The following is a 17,311-nucleotide window of genomic DNA, read 5'->3' as shown; positions in this document are numbered from 1 at the left end:
CTTTTCACTTTCAAAGCCAACCAGTAAATAACTATGTAATTGTGTCTTTAGTAATAAGCAGTGTATTCATGCAAAAAGAAATTGGCAATTTCTCATAGCCACCATGGTACTGGAAGATCACTTTAAACACAAAAGGCCCTTTAGCAAATGAAGACATTTATGACTGCTTGTTGATCAACTTGGTGATTTCATCAGTTTTTGCCCCAAACTGATCCAAGAACAATGGATTGCCCTAAATTTCCTTGTGAGGCAACTTCAGAAAACAAAGCCATGTGAATGCTACCCTACCAGCGATTCACATTCTTGCCAGTGGGAAGGCAATTTGGTGAGATCAGTCGCCCGCAGCAGCGAAGATTTATGGCTTGGCGACTAATCTCCCAGTGTGTCACCATCTTTAGGATTGTCAGGAGATTAAGAGATTTAATAATAATCTAGAGCGATAGAGATTAAGATAAAAGCATCAATTTACAAACTAGTTTCAAGTGATGAGACTTAACTCTGAAAATTCTGAGATTAAAAACAAAATGATGGTGTCTGGGATACAGGCCACTACATATGTAGTAATAGTAAGTACTGGGTTGGGCCATGCCTGATGTAAGGTGTGGATAGTTAAAAAAAAAACCATATATACCCATAAAAATGTATGGCGATTAAGTAAAATAAATACTACACAAATGCTTGGTACAGTGTTTCCAACCTGACTGCTTGTCCATAGAGATGGTAAAATCTACATGCCTAAGTTTTTACTAGTATTCCACAGAGACCCATGGTCATGTTACAAAGAAGCTATCCAAAACTAACAAGATTACAATGGAATTTCAAGAAAAATAAATAAAGATGATTAGCCCAACTTTCAATTAGGTCAGTGATCCCCAACCAGCAGCTACTGAGCATCATGTTGCTCACCAACCCCGTGGATGTTGCTCCCGTTGGTCGCAAAGCAGGTGCTTATTTTTGGATTCCTGGCTTTATAGATAAGCTTTGGTTGCATAAAAACCACGTATGCTGCCTGTTGTAGGCTACCAGTCCATATAGGGGCAACCAAATAGCCAATAACAACCCTTAATTGACATTCCCATTGACTTTTCATTCCTGGGTTGACGCCCAACTACTTTTACATCTCAATGTGGCTCACTGGTAAAGATTTGGGACCCCTGAATTAGTAGTGGTAAAAGTCTTAGAAAGAAAGAGCAAAACATTGGCCATTCTGTAAATCGGCTGAATACAACTACGTACAACAGGAAGTGACTTGGTTCAAGTGAGCAAATGATCACAAACATCGCAAAATCTGCACACTTTATTGGAGTATTATCTTTTCAAACGACAATTATAAGACACTGCTACAGGGCCACAGCAGTTCTACTGAAAGGAATGTGCATGTAACAGCATTCTATCAAAGGGATAAGGATCAGTTCTGCAATTTCATTCATGATAGACCTTGTAATTACAACCTGCACACACGTGAATTTAGGGATGCTTCCAAAATGGTAGACCATCAAGCATTTTTTTTCATGGCTGTCCAAAATGATCCATTTAGTGCCCCAATTTTGCATGCTGGCAAGACTAAATACTTTGTTTTGCATGCGGTATTAGGTTGTATGTAGAGATTTCTCATATATCATAATTAGGGCCATACAAACACACTGATGTTTTTATCTCTTCGTGGGATTTTCAAACCTGCCTGATAAATTCCTGGTTGAGTTTTTAGTATCAATCAGGTAGGACCTCCCAGTGGCCCCATACACGTGTCAATAAGCTGCAACCTCAACCTAAAAAAACCCATACATAACCAGCTTTAATTATCACACTTGAGAAAGGGCCTTTGCAGCCCGAAACATGTTGTGTGGACATAAAATAAAAATTTATTAGCAGTTATTCTGCCTGCTGTATGTTTTCCCACCTTCTCTGATACAGTTACAAGCTTTAATTATCAAACTATGGCCACTACTTTAAAGTGGTCATCACATTTAAGGACGAACTTTATTTAACACCTTCTTGTTTAAACAGCAGGGGTAAAGTACAAGCATAGCAGCTACATTTCATATATAACTGCCAATGGGTGCACGTTAGCATCTATATCTGTAGATCAGCAGCAGTGTCTGTTATTGTTACTTTGCAGTACATAGTCTTCCCATATGTGGACACTTATAGAGAAGAAATCTACAAACAAGACAATACTATTCTGCAATTGAAACAAGCCCACCTGCCTTATACATTGTAGCACAGCAACACTGAGCATTAGACCTGCCTCGCTTTAGAATTTCTCTTTTATAATTCAGAGGTCCATGTTGCAGCAGAGCACATTTTCATATAAATGTTATCATTACAAAACACTTTTCACAGGGGCAACTTTTTCATCTCAGTGCCCTTTAAATGTGGCCACTCGCATGTTTCAGAATAGGCCTATATCTTCAGCAACATTTAAGTCACACAGCAGCAGATTGCCATGTCACATGAAGCATTGCAGCAATGCCATTAATCCCTTAAATACCAGAGAGAAAAAAAACCAGTCAAGCAATACATTTTGACGTCCATAATCTTACCAGGTGAATTTAAAATACTTTAAGTGGTCAGGGCTGACAGAGAAGCCATAACCCACATAAGACCACACCTTTTGTTTATTTATTGACCTAAAGACTTCACTCTGACCCAGAAAGGGTTACATTTGCCACTACTTAAACTGTATTATTTTAAAAAACATCATTTCAAGAACAATAGGCCTGTATTCTTGTATATATAAATAAATGTATATTTACATTGGCTCATCATCCAATCCGCTCTTTAAAACAAAACAAAAAAAAGGCAAAGAGAAAGTGACCCCTTGTTTCACATCTTGCGAAGGACTCCACGTGGATTTCAGTTTATAGCTTGCATTTTAAAATATTAAAAACTGCTGTGTTTTGAAATGTCCTTTTAAGACCCCACACCCATACACAACATTCATTTTAATTCATGAACACTTGCAAATGTGATCTGATTGCATATGTAAGAGAAGCTCCTCCATCTTCAGGTTTAGCCAGGGGTTCGCTTCTCCCCATCACATGTCCCTGCACGACAGAACATGTTGCCCATAGGAGAGAAGTGAATTGCAAAGGAATGAGACTGATACAGGAGAAGAGACTACATGATTGAAGAGTCAGGAAGCGAAAAAAGAAAAAACTATAGAAAAGCACTGGGGTTTGCACGGGGATCCTTCTGGTTCCTAAAGCGGAAAGCAAGCCACACACCGAGAATCTGTTAAGAGACATAACAGAAAAGAGGTTTTCAATAAATACAATTTAATGCTCAAACACGTGGACATGCATGACAAGTCAGGGGCCATTTCAACAAAACCCTTTTAACATCTTAATGATGTAAGGACACCTTTAAAAACAAAGAATGCATGTACTGCTATGACAAAAAGTGAAACTCAGGCCCTGCAATATTTTTGCAACTGGTACGGACAGTACAAAGAGAAAGATCTGTAGCATAAACAAAAATAGTTCAGGGCTTCACCAATCCATAAATTACTATTGTATTCCTTACATGTTCATTTTTGTGGTCAGCAACTCAGACGTTCACAAGAGTTTTGTAGCTAGTAGAAACAGGCATATTGTTTGACATTAAATATCTTTACTTTAGTCTAAAAGGAAAGTTACCTCTGTAAAACTGAAGAAAAGCCCAACACCTCCAAGGATTTTCAGTGCTTCGTCTGCATGATTTAACATTTTATCCCCACAGCTCAGGCATTTGTGAGGGTCTGGACAGACCTGCGCAGCATAAGAACAGAGTCAATCAGTTTATTTTATGTATTTCCTTCAGAGAAGGAGCATGCAAAGCCAATATAATGATAGATGTAAAAAAAAAAAAAAAAACATAATTTCTGGTGTCGGTATCTCTTTAAGACTATCTATATTTGATATGTAAGCATAAGCATTCTTTTTACAATGCCAAAAGGCACAGACATTAAACAGGATGCATGTATTTCATTCCAATTGTAAGACAAACAGTCCTTCAGCTCTCAATGACTTGTCTTCAGCTCCAAAAAATCCTGTCTCCAAGAACTATAACGAAAATTGGCAAATCCCTTTTTTAATTCGCAATGTTTATATAGTGATAGTGACACCTTTAGTTTTGTGATTAGATCGTAGCTTTAGCTATTGATCACAAAATTACAGATGTAAAACCATCAGATTCGTAAAATATATCACTGCAAAAGAAAAGAAAAAACACACCACTTCCTCATATGGAGAAAAATACTACTTTTGGTAGGGGATAAGTACTTCTTGTTTTCTCTTCTCTCACACCCACTCCTGAAAAAAAAAAAAAACCACCTCCTTTCTCTTGCACTGCTCTCTTTCTTGCAAAAAGTCCTAGCTCAGATCTTACACGTGCATAAAAAAGGGACACCGAAATAATCAAGTCATAAAGAATGAGTTAAATACCTTCTTTTACATTTTTTTTACCTCCTCCATGCCTTTCCAAACCTCAAGAAGCCTGTTTGTAAATAAAATGCTTGCCCAATTCCTAACTTTGAGTACAGTTCCGCAGCCCCCACTTTATTCTGTTGATGCCGATTACAAGTTTTTTGTAACCCAAGATCAGCCACTCATGTGCTTTACCACTAGGCAGTAACACTGATGGGGATTGGTTCATGTAAAAACACTGCATGAGTGAGTCATGCCTTAAATGAACAGCGCTGCTAAAGAGTAAATAAACTGTTTTGATAGCATATCTTTATATAAGTGCATACATGACTGCAGAGAGCGACATCCTTATTAAACAGTTCCCTGGCCTCTGTAGTGTTTAAGAACCCACAGCATTCCAATGTTTCTTCTAAATTCAACCTGGTCTCATTGCTCATCCGCCTCCATGTTGTATTCAGGAAATACTCCTGCACAGAAAAATAAAAACAAAATTACTCCAGGTCATTTAGCTTGTAGCTAATAAGAATGCACTAGCTAATTCTCTCTATTATTCCTGCCCCTACAGCTTATACAGAAGCACACGCACTATTAGGAGGGACAGAGTTTTATTACTGCAAGGATATTGTATTTCAGGATACAGTGGAACCTCAATTTTACATCCCTCATTTTACTTTGTTGTTTTGTGGTCCCACCTATACACTATGCATAAAAGATTTCCCTGATATTAATTTTCCTGGATTTTACACCATTTTTTTCTGGTCCCCTGAAAAACGTAAAATGGAGGTTCTACTGTATTTCCCAAGAAGTCTTTGGTATATGCCATAAGGACCCATTTCTTAATCTTGGGTCGCCCATTCTTAAACATATAAAACAGTAAAATTATCTTGGTAACTGCAGTTGCAATTGTAGTCCCGCTCTAACTCTAAAAGGACTATTTATCACGCTGCGTAATATAGTGCAGACATCACCAGGGATATAATCTAATGGCTGTTTGGTTGCTATGGGCAGTATCACCGGTGATGTTGCTCTCCAGTGTTTTACACACCATGATAAATAGGCCCCTGAGAATCAGCCAGTGTTTCTGGCTGAAAAAACAAATCATCTATTTTGTCAACTGTGTTGTCGTTGTTGCACAAATCATACATATCCAAACTATGACCCACCATCTGCTCCTCAAACACAAATCCAAACTCACCAGCTGGGGGAACTGAGACATTTCTGGATTAAAAACTAAGCTCTCTATTGCTGTATTTAAAGGCTATGCATACTTTTCTTATTCGCTAGACTTTGGGGGGGGGGGGGGGAGAAAAGATTACAATATATTTATTCATGTGGGTATCTGAGCTAATTTACACCTACCGATGAGGCAAACTGTATTAAAGCATCTTACACTTCTGTTAGATGATATTAGATCTAAAGTGATACTGATGCTACTCTTCAAAATATTAACATACATTAAAAGTGGCATATATAGGTCATGTTGATTGTTTTGCGCTAATAGGTCTGTTTGAAAATTACTAAACCTGACTGTTTTGCCAACCTGATTGCCCTTTTTCAACTTATTCTGAGAACATTTGCAGCTTTAGGCTATCTGGTTGCTAGGGTCTGAATTAGCCTAGCAACCATGCATTGATTGGAACAAGAGACTGGACAATGCATAGGAGAGGGCCCGAAGAGAAGGATGAGTAATAAAAAGTAGGGATGTACCGAATCCATGATTTGGTTCGGGATTCGGCAGGATTGGGGGCGAGAAGGGGAAATTGTGCGATTTTTTGTCACAAAACAAGGAAGTAAACAAGGAAGCATAAGCAAATTAGGATTGGTTCGTTATTCAGCCAAATTTTTTTCGAAGGAAAAACTCAGAACTATAACATACTAAAAGTTGCCAAGGAACAGTAACACTAAAAACTGAAAGTATATCAAAGTAACTGGTTTCTGTTCTGCCATGTAGTAATTATCTGTATTAATTACTAATCAGCCTTATATTGTGACATTTCTATTCTATGTGTACTGTATATTGTGGGTCCCTAAGCTCAGTAAGTGACAGCAGCACAGAGCATGTGCAGTGAATCAACAGAAAAGAATATGGGGAGCTACTGGGGCATCTTTGGAGACACAGATCTTTACTGCTAAAGGGCTGTGGTTGCCTTGGGCTGGTACAGAAGTCTAAAACTTAAATGTACAACATTTCTAGCCTAGTTCTTTAGATAATATTTAGTTCTCCTTTAAAGCAGTATCTGTCGGACTGTTAACATTCTCTACACTCCTGGTTCTGACTCATGAACCGAAGTTGCAAGCCAGCTTTTCCTGCCGATTAAAAAAAACTGGAAGAGACCTGACTGTTACATTGTATTATAATAGCCAGACCCACAGAATAAACAGGGATAAACAAACACTGCTTTTAATATCAATTATATTTACAAATAACTTTACAACCATTAAAAATATTTTAATGAATGTAATTGTGTTTCCATGACACCTGGACCACAAGGAAACATCTTTAAGTAAATGTAATTTGTTTTGCAGGTTTTGTCCCCTGCAATAAATAAATCATATAATTAAACTTTTCATTGGGTGGCACTGACTTGAGATCTAACAAGCAAAATTGATTTGGCAACACTTACCTGCTGTGATCTATTCATTGCTAGACATGAACATGATACAATAAACTGAAATATAAAGACCAGAATCAATACAACCATATACTGGATAGGTTGTTAAGGAAATCACTTATTATTGATAATAAAAAGAAGACTGAATTGAAAAATGTATTAAAATAATCAGGGGCATTTTGTAAATATGTAAACGCTAATACAGGCATGGGATCCATTATCCAGAAACCAGTTATCCAGAAAGCTCCATATTACAGAAAGGCCATCTCCCATAGACTCCATTTCATCTAAATAATCCAAATGTTTTAAAATGATTTCAATTTTCTCTGAAATAATAAAACAGTAGCTAGTACTTGATCCAAACTAAAATATAATTAATCCCAATTGGAAGCAAAACAATCCTATTGGGTTTATTAATGTTTACATGATATTCAAGCAGACTTAGGGGCCCATTTACTTAGCTCGAGTGAAAGAATAGAATAAAAAAAACTTTGAATAGTCGAAGTATTGTCTCTTTAAAAAAAAAAACAACTTCGACCCCCTAGTTCTCCACCTAAAACCTACCGAAGTCAATGTTATAGGGAAGGTCCCCATAGGCTTTCTAAGCTTTTTTTAGGTCGAAGAAAAATCGTTGGATCGATGGATTAAAATCCTTCGATCGAACGAATTGCAGTAAATCCTTCGACTTCGATATTCGAAGGATTTACATTCGGCAGTCGAATATCGAGGGTTAATTAACCCTCGATATTCGACCCTATGTAAATCTGCCCTTAATGTATGAAGATCCAAATTATGGAAAGATCAGTTATCCGGAAAACCCCAGGTAGCGAGCATTCTGGAAAACAGGCCTCATACCTGTAAAACATTATGTAAGGCACCAGGTAATACACTTTAGGAGCCACGAGGCACAAAGGAGTTACAGGTTATGACTGACTTGCTGGATATTGTCCACTTCATTTGATGACTTATTAGCGCACAGCACAAAGGATACAATAAAGAGCATCACTTGGTGATGACTGACAGCCCCAATCAAACCAATTATGGCAATGAGTAGAAGGAAAACTCCAATGGCAATCACTCCACCAATGATGTGTATGCTAGAGACGATTCCAAAACCTTTACCCCATGCTGCCACGCCTATCAACAGCAAGCCCACCAGCTAAAAAAATAAAGAGATGAAAACAATTAATACACTAATAAAAACATCATAAAATTGCTGGGTTTTTTGTGTGGCAATTTACCTAGTGCATGTCAGATGGACAATGGCATGATTGCCCACTTCTGCATTATATTTAAAAGCAAAACCAAGAACAGTTAATTATTCTGAAAACAGGCTTCCTTTTATTGCTTTCCCTTCCCCTTTATATTTGCATTACATTACACCCAGATTACATGAGAAACACTTTAGTATCTAAAGATGTTGCTCAGTATAATGAGAATTTCAAACCCTTGTGAACACTGCATTTTCAATCATTGTTTTACACAAATGAAGTACAAAAACAATTAGTCTTCGGCACACCACTTACTTGATACTTTATAGGCCTAAGTTTGGTGTGCTTCTTTTCCCCTTTTTCCAAGAGATTAGAAAATAAAGGCCACTCAATGATTGTTCAAACAGTTTATCTATATCCTGGTATTTATATGGCACCCGCTCATTTATGCAGCACTTTACAGAGAGATTATACATTGTTCACATCAGTCCCCCCTCTCCCTGTCCAGGCACCCGGGATGTCACACACACAACATGATGACAGAAAGATCTCCATGTAACACACACTTGAGTGTTTCTGTGCCGAGGTCCACCTGTCACTACTCCATGAGCATCAGCCATGGCACTTGCAAATAAATAACATTATGAGTGGTCCCAGGCAGCAACAGTCAAATGACCTGGGTGCAATTAAAGGACAGTCATCTTGCAATTGGGGGTGCCAAATGTTAGGCATCCCCAAGTGATTCTATTGACTTACCTGAAACCCCAGGTCGGTGCTCCTATCAGCAGAAAACTGCACTAGCCCAGGGTTTTACCAGTGAGCACCACCGAGCGCTTCAACTTCAGTCTTCTGCTTTCTTTGTGCGGCTGTTCATGCACAGTAGTACGAAAAGCCGAACTTTAACAAAAAAGTCGCCTATTTCGTTCAACTGCACATGCGTTTGCCCTGAGAAATTTGAAGGAAGAAGATGCTTACTGGTATAACCCCGGGCCGGTGCAATTTTCTCCCAATAGGAGCACCGATGACTTTCCTTCTCCTTTAAATGTTGCACCCTCACCACTTTATATAAGCTTGCTATTACTGTGTGTGGCAAAGATTCCTCAACACTAAAACATTTTTAAATGATAGAGTTGGGGTGCACTGAGGGTGCGAGTCTCTGCACTCACCAATGTCATTATAACAAGCTGGTTTACAACTTCAGAGTCATGGCCAGACCATGGATGAATGTGTTGCACTTGTCCAACTTAAATATACTAAAATGTAGACAGACTATACCTGTTTTGTTTCAAGGGGAGGGCATTTTTAGTATCTTTTGCACAAACTATCTAAAAATGCTCATTAAAATGTTGCACCAACATGAGTTTCAAGCAGAGGACGTTAATGAATATATCTTTATATTTGTGCTTTTGGTAAAACTCACGTAAAACAAACACTGCAAGTGTGTGCTACAGTTCTTTTGTTTTTATCACTGTCTAAATTCTGCTTTTTGAAATCCCCGGGGCACCATCTATGCAGGTCAGATGAAATGCACATTGCTGCACTTTTGCAAAAAAAAAACAAGGGGTGCCAATATAAAATGTGTGCAATTATGAACATTGGTGACTCAACAATGATTCAATAGTCAAGTCCCAAGTAGCGTTACCAATATGGGGTGCTGGTCGGGCTATTCACATCTGTAAACAATCAAAAGGAAAGAGCAGCAGGCTCCCATAGAGTTAAATCACTGCTGAAAGTTTAAAGAATAAAATATTGCTTACTTTATTTTTGTAGTATAGTCAGCTTATCAAAATTTACAGTTCAAGTTGAAATCTGGTTGCTAGGGTCCAAATTAACTTAGCAACCATGCATGACTAGAGTATGAGAGGGCCTGAATAGGAGTAATAAAAATGTAGCAATAACAATACATTTAGTATAGTCAACTTATCAAAATTTACAGTCCAAATTCGATTTGGACTGTGAATTTTGATAAGCTGCCTGTACTTCAGAAATTTGTAACTGCAATATAAATTTATTCAATACATTTTCATCATTGATTTTACTTTACATCAGTCTTCATTGTCAGACAAATGACACAAATCACACAAATCAATATGCTATAAACTCTGCCTGCTGCTAAGGGCTCAGAAGTAATTGAGCAGGATCTCTAGAGCGAAACCTCAATTTTAGATCCCCTGATTTAAAGGAGTGGTTCCCCTTTAAATTGACTTTTAGTATAGCTATAGAATGGCCAATTCTATAAATCAACTTTTCAGTTGGTCTTCAGTTTTTTTAAATTATTTGCCTTCTTCTGGCTCTTTCGAGCTTTCAAATGGGGTCCACTGACCCCCCTCTAGAAAACAAACCCTCTGTAAGGATACAAATTTATTTTATTTGTTACTTTTTTACTTATCTTTCTATTCAGGCCCTCCCCTATTCATATTCCACTCACTGATTCAAAGCAGTGCATGGTTGCTAGGGTAATTTAGAACCTAGCAACCCGATTGCTGAAACGGCAAACCGGATAACTGCTGAATAAAAATAAACTAAATTAACTCAAACCACAAATAATAAAACAAAAAAACAAATGCAACTTGTTTCGGAATCATACTAAGAGTTAACTGGAAGGGGGAAGAACCTCTTTACAGTTTTCCCTCATTTTATACCTTTTTTTATAATAATACATTTTCCTTGATTTTAACTTATACGCTATTTTTATTTCTCATTCCCTGAAAAACGTAAAATATGGGTTCTAAGCCCTTCCTACTTGTCTCGCCATAGGCATGACGTGAACATGTAAAACCTACAAAGAGAAGAGATGTCTGATGTACAAGGGGAAGTGTAGCTAAAGAGATAATTGAATTTTGAATAAAACAAATACAGTGGATAAAAAGCATATAATGTGTAAGCATTAGGTTTATGGGTCTTAAAGGAGACACATAGGATAAAGGGAAAACCCCCTAATTTTGTAGGTAATTATGAGTAATATATGGTGTTGCTTTTACATGGTGCCAAAAATTATTACTTTTAAAAATAGCCCCTAGATGTTCTCTGGCCCCTGTCCATGTTTCAAATGAGGACAAGGTATTTTCACACAGGACAGCAGGGCTGAGGCTCCAGACGGGTGTGCAAGGGATACAAGGCACCTATCACAACTGAGAACACACACACAATAGACACAGGGCAAACGAGAATCGTTTCTAACACAAAGAACAGGAGGAGAGAACGTCGGTGACGTGTGGACAGCTGAGGGTAAAGTCCACTAGGGTGGAGGGGTGTCTCAATTCACACAGAGTAAGAAAGGACAATCGCTAAAGGTTGCCAGAGGAAAGTCCGTTCTAAAAGTCATTTCTCAGTCTTTGTACTTACCATGTACACCACATTGAGCGCACATAGCGCATTCTTGGAGCAAGTAAAACCCCCGCAAACCATCTTTCTCCCACCGGGTCAACCCGGTCTTCTCAGCTTCTCGGCTTTTTTTTTTTCTATAGCTTTCAGCCCCGCTAACCTCTGACGTCACCACATTATTCCGATTGGTTGAGTGCGGGCAAGCTCTGCATGTTCATTGGCTGAGCATAGATGCTCTCTTTTGCGGAAGGGGTAATGCAATTCGCGGCCTGACGTAATATAAAAGCGCGCGCGATAAAGGCGGCCATATTTGTACACTCAACCACTCCCTGCTGTTGTTTAATCTAATAAAGCACGGGTTTTCTCCTCTAGCGTTTGTAATATTGATAGAATCAGGGGTACTAATTAATCCAAAATGCTTCCCTGCACGTATGTCAAACGATTTTCCACTATGTAGCAACTAATGCACTGGATTTTTCCAGTGTAGCCCCTGAAAATGGATTTTCTTAAATCTTCTCTCACAATATGTTAATTGCCCCCTTTGTGGTGCCAATAATATTTTTTATATATAAAATAAGATGAGACAATTTGCAATTGGTCTTTTTTTTCATTTTGTGGTTTTAAAACATGCTAATTGCTGTCTATTTGCAACACTGGTGTGTTAGCCTTGTAAAATTGTGGAGGGTACCCTTATTGTAAAATGTGAGGCCTTTGACCGGTCACTGAAGAGTTCCATGACTATTTAGGCATGAGGAACAAAACTACTAACTTATGGTAAATAATGTGCTACCCTATAGTAAAATATAAGGATATGAATTTTGTGACCTTATAAAGGCACAACGCCAAAGTGATTTTACGCAAGTCCAAGGTGACTTCTAATATTTTACAGCAGGAGGTATTATAGGGTTGCCATCTGTCCAGATTTCACCTGGACAGCATGGATTTTGGAAGGACTGTATGGGTGAAAAATTAGGAAATCCAGACAGGACATTCCTGCCCCTAATGTCATCAGCCTCGCCCCAATGTCACTAACTAGTCCCTTGACATCATTCGCCAACCCCCCTGTCCGTTTTCCCCAAACGGAAAAGGTGGCAATAACATGGCGGGTGGCCGATAGCCAATCGCAGGGAATCCTGTCCGGTTTCCTAATTTGGAAAAAAAAACAGGCTGCCTGGCTCAAAACTGGACAGGTGGGAACCCTAAGATATTACAATACACACATTTCATTGAATTGGGACACAAACGACATCACTGGGTAATGATTATAATTCATGACATCACTAGGCACTGTATTTAAGTATATAATTATATATAAGTATATAATATACAAGAGTCATGAAAACACAAAAAACGGCTCTGCTGTGTGTGCTGTACCAGAAGAATTATGTGTGGAGGTGCGACTCTTCAGTCCAAGAATGATTTTGTATTTCTCCAGCCTTAATTACTGCTGACACTATGTAATTGTGTGCAGAGCCTTTCTCAGTTAAATCACTCAAGTTTAAATATATATATATTTTTAGTAACTCAATAAGTGGAGTGCTTGGAAGCGTAAACTGCCACATTTCAAAGCAAATCGTCTGAAAACATTTAGGCAGTTGCCATACCAGCCAGTGGTGGTAAGGTTGGTCTATTTGGCATGATGACCTGAGCTAAAGTCTAACTTTTTTTTATAATTTTATAGTAGGGGTTCTATGTTGTTACGGTATGGAAAGATTTTACACAGGGGTACAATACAGGAACCTGGTTAAACCAATAGTAGTTTGTAATGTGGTGCCTTGTACCTCCTAGGAATACCCAGCCAAAGAGTATATACACAACCGTTATTTGACACACAAATTCCCCAGTAATAGATGTGAATTATAATAAGGTTTTCCAGGCCACTGGGCCCCAGCCTGCAGCCTAACTTCCCTTCCTCTTCAGATCTTCAGATCTTCAGATCCAGGATGCTGTACCTTCACAAACTTTCAGCACATAAGTCAGCCTTGCTTATTCTTTCTTAACCTAGCTCCTCTTCCACTGGGTGCCTGTCTGGTTGAGGTACCGCTGGGACACCATCCCCTTCTCACTTCTTGCTGGAACCTCAACTGCTCGGTTGCTAACTAATCTACCTCTAATTCTCACCCCCTACTGTGAGCTCCATGAATCTAATGCTGCAATCTATCAGTAATCAATAGTGGTTAGGGACAGGCAAGGGTCAAGAACAGGAAACCAGACAATAAGCGCACCCAGGAATCAGACATGCGTTCAGTAAGGAAAAAACAGCCAAGGAGCCTTTAAATATTTGAATTTCACGCCAAGCTCAATGACGTCAGATGCAGACTGGAAATGGAAATGCACAAGTCAATTGCGAAGTGGCGTGTGACAAGCCAGAAGAGTTGCGTGGAAGAAGAGGCAGTGGTGACTCACGCCTCCTCCTCTTCCTCGAACCTCTTCTGCCTAGTCGCACAGGTATCATCATACTGGGGACATCCCCTACCCAACAGTGCCATCCCTTGACTAAACTAGAAATTAAAGTATTCACATAAAATAAACTATTCTGCTCCTTACACTGGCTCCTAGTTTAAGGTGACCTGATAAATAAAAAGCGAAATAACTCAAAAACCACAAATAATGAATAATAAAAAACAATTGCAAATAGTCTCAGAATATCACTCTCTATATCATACTAAATGTTATGAACAACCCCTTTAAAGAATGTTAAATCATGCAGACAAAGCATTGAAAATCCTAGGAGGCTTTTCTTCTGTTTTACAGAGGTCACTTTCCTTCTAGAATAAAGTTAACATATTGAATGTAAAACAATATGCCTATTTCCTAAAGGAGAACTAAAGCTTAACTAAAGAAGTGGGCTAGAAATGTTGTATATTTTATTTTGAGATTCTGCCCAAACAGCCCAAGGCAACCACAGCACTTTAGCAGGGAAGATCTGTGCCTCCAAAAATGCCCCAGTAGCTCCCCATCTTATTTTCTGCTGATTCACTGCACATGCTCTGTGCTGCGCCTGTCACTCATAAGTTTAGGGACCTACTCAGTACACATATAATATAAATGTCACAATATAAGGCTAATTAGTAATTAATACAGATAATTACTACATGACAGCACATAAATCAGTGCAAACATTATGATACTTTAATAATCAGTCCTGTAGCATCAGCTTATATTACAGACAAACCTCATTTTCTGCTTGATAATTTATGACGCCCCCTAAGCTTAGCTTCTCAACAGCTGCTCAAAGCCCACTGAGCATGTGAGTGTCGCAGACATTTTCCAAGATTGTTTGAAGTCCTGGATCATTGCTGCTATTGAGAAGCTGAAACTTTAGGCAGATGCAATAAGTTCATTGTATAAAATATGGCATTTTTAGCAATATTAATTTTAAGGGTTTAGTTCTCCTTTAAGATGACGTGACATCACAGCGTTACTTCTGGGATTACTTACTTGGGATTAAGTTGGACATATCCTTGATTAAGAAGGACTTGTGGGATACTTGTGAAAAATAAATTCAGCTGTAGAAAGCAATGCCAATCAGCATCAGGAATGGCCAGTATAATTTTGTCCTTTTTTAAAAGGGGTATATAGATTCACATTAGGAGAGGATCATAGTTTCTCTTTACAAAATACTAGGTTGGTAAAGGGTATGTTAAGTCTCAGTTGTGAGAAAAGGTCGGCTAAGTTTCCTTGTATAACAAGGGGACCATACAATAACTCTCTGATGTTTTTTTCATCTTGGTCCTATCAATGAACACAAGGGCAGCCATTCAGTTTAGAGGTTTCATCTTAATGTTAGCTAATAAGCCATTGCCAATCTGTTATGCATTATTTCAGAATTGATGGAATGCAATTTTAGTTTTAGTTTTTAGAGCATTTTCCCTGTGGAACTGAAGTTATTTGCAATACGTTCCTTGAATTATGCAAGTGCTGTTAAATTATGACTGATATTTTTTTCCTGGACATTACTGGAGATTTATGTATATAATTCAAGAAGTGTTATACATGTCAAATTGTAATGTAGACGTTATGTAATTAAACCTGCCAAAGCATTAAAAAAACAACAAATATTCTTTCTGAAGCATTATTATTATGCTTGAAAATAGAATGTGAACACTAGGTGGCAGTCTTTTCTGTAAGTTTCTTGTTTTGATATGATTTCTTGTATTTTTGTAAGGGAGTGTGGTCTGACTTCTTTGCATTATATGAAATTATAAGCAACAGCAAGCAGATACACAATATACTACTCAAGTTTGAACATAAGTTAAAATATTCTACTATAGTAGAGCTACAGATGTCCACATAGTAGAGTCATAACCACAGAGCAAAACAGAAAAAAAGAATAATTATAAACATTTTAGCCCATTATGCCCTGGGCTTAAGGCATAAGGCATAAAGCAACTGGTTTATATATTTATATAAGGTATGGTATAGGAGACATTGCAAGAAAGTTGGACACTGATGTGTTAAAAAGCATGCATCTTAAGCTGGCCATAGATGCAAAGATGCAGTCGTAGGAAACAAAGGTTTGTACGATTTTTGGAATGTGTGTGGAGTGTCCTGACATTTTTTTTTGCCATGGAGATCGGTTGTTTAGTCAATCGGACAGGTTAAACTATTTTTGCTTGTTGGTGTTACTGGCTCTTTAAATATTAGAATACCATCATGTTAAGGTGGTGATATATGTGGGATAAGGGAAGCAGATGCAATCAGATTCTACCTGGAATTTGGATCAACCTATCACTTCCAACCCCCCAATAAACAAATAGGATTATTATATGCTAATTCTGAATCTAAAACCATAATGCTTAAAGGTGTTGTTCACCTTTTGATTAACTTTTAGTATGATGTAGAGAGTGATATTCTGAGACAATTTTCAATTGTTTTTCATTTTTTATTATTTGGAGGTTTTGAGTTATTTAGCTTTTTATTCAGCAGCTCTACAGTTTGCAGTTTCAGCAATCTGGTTGCAAGGGTACAACTTACCCTAGCAACCATGCATTGATTTAAGAGTTCAGAATATGAATAGGAGATGCTTGAATAGAAAGCCAAGTAATAAAAGCAATAAAAGAATTAGAATTTGTAGCTTTACAGAGCACTTGTTTTTTTATATGGGGTCCCCATTTGAAAGCTGGAGTCAGAAGAAGAAGGCAAATAATTACAAAAAAATAAATAATGAAGACAAATTGAAAAGTTTTTTATAATTGGTCATACTATAACTAATACAGTGATTTAAATGATATTATAGACGTGAAATAATTCCTTAGAATTATGTGTCAAAATGGTATAAATAAATGCTGACATATCAATATGTCAGATAGAGAGGCAGAGAGTCTATGTTGAGAAAAGACACCAGAATATACAATGTATGCCACAGTCTACACGTGCGTCTTCAAGCCTATGAGTAACTGCCTGGGTGCATTAAACGCATTAAAGGCTGTGGGGCAGATCTACCAAAGGGCGAAGTGGCTAACGCTAGCGTCAATTCACTAGCGTTACCGTCCACAGGGACATTGGCAATTTACTAACACTAACATCTCTTTCACTAATTCGCTAGTGAAAGAGACAGGCGCTATTGGTCATTCGCACTCTATCGACAGGCGACAATTCGCTCTGGCGAATTGACGTTACTCTGCAAATTCACTAAAGTGCGGATTTTACCTTTACCCTTTTGCCAGAGTTGCCTTTGTCACCTCAGATCAGACGAAGTGCATTAAAGTAGCTAGATCTTCCTCAATCTTCTGCCACTAACATTATATTCTGTGAG

General features: G+C 38.0%; 1 protein-coding gene across 1 annotated transcript; it reads right to left on the bottom strand.

Moving 5' to 3' along the window:
* Positions 1–2,030: 2,030 nt before the first annotated feature.
* Positions 2,031–11,650, bottom strand: tspan31.S (tetraspanin 31 S homeolog; the record flags this gene model as incomplete). Its single annotated transcript, NM_001094710.1, is given in 6 exon segments — positions 2,031–3,234; positions 3,639–3,749; positions 4,733–4,873; positions 7,031–7,111; positions 8,010–8,177; positions 11,575–11,650. Coding segments are annotated over 6 exon segments (639 nt in total). The 3' UTR covers positions 2,031–3,159.
* Between the last annotated feature and the right edge of the window lie 5,661 nt (positions 11,651–17,311).

The sequence above is a fragment of the Xenopus laevis genome, chromosome 2S (assembly GCF_017654675.1).
Source record: "Xenopus laevis strain J_2021 chromosome 2S, Xenopus_laevis_v10.1, whole genome shotgun sequence".
NCBI classification, from domain to species: domain Eukaryota; kingdom Metazoa; phylum Chordata; class Amphibia; order Anura; family Pipidae; genus Xenopus; species Xenopus laevis.
This window is presented reverse-complemented; position numbering and strand designations above follow the sequence as displayed.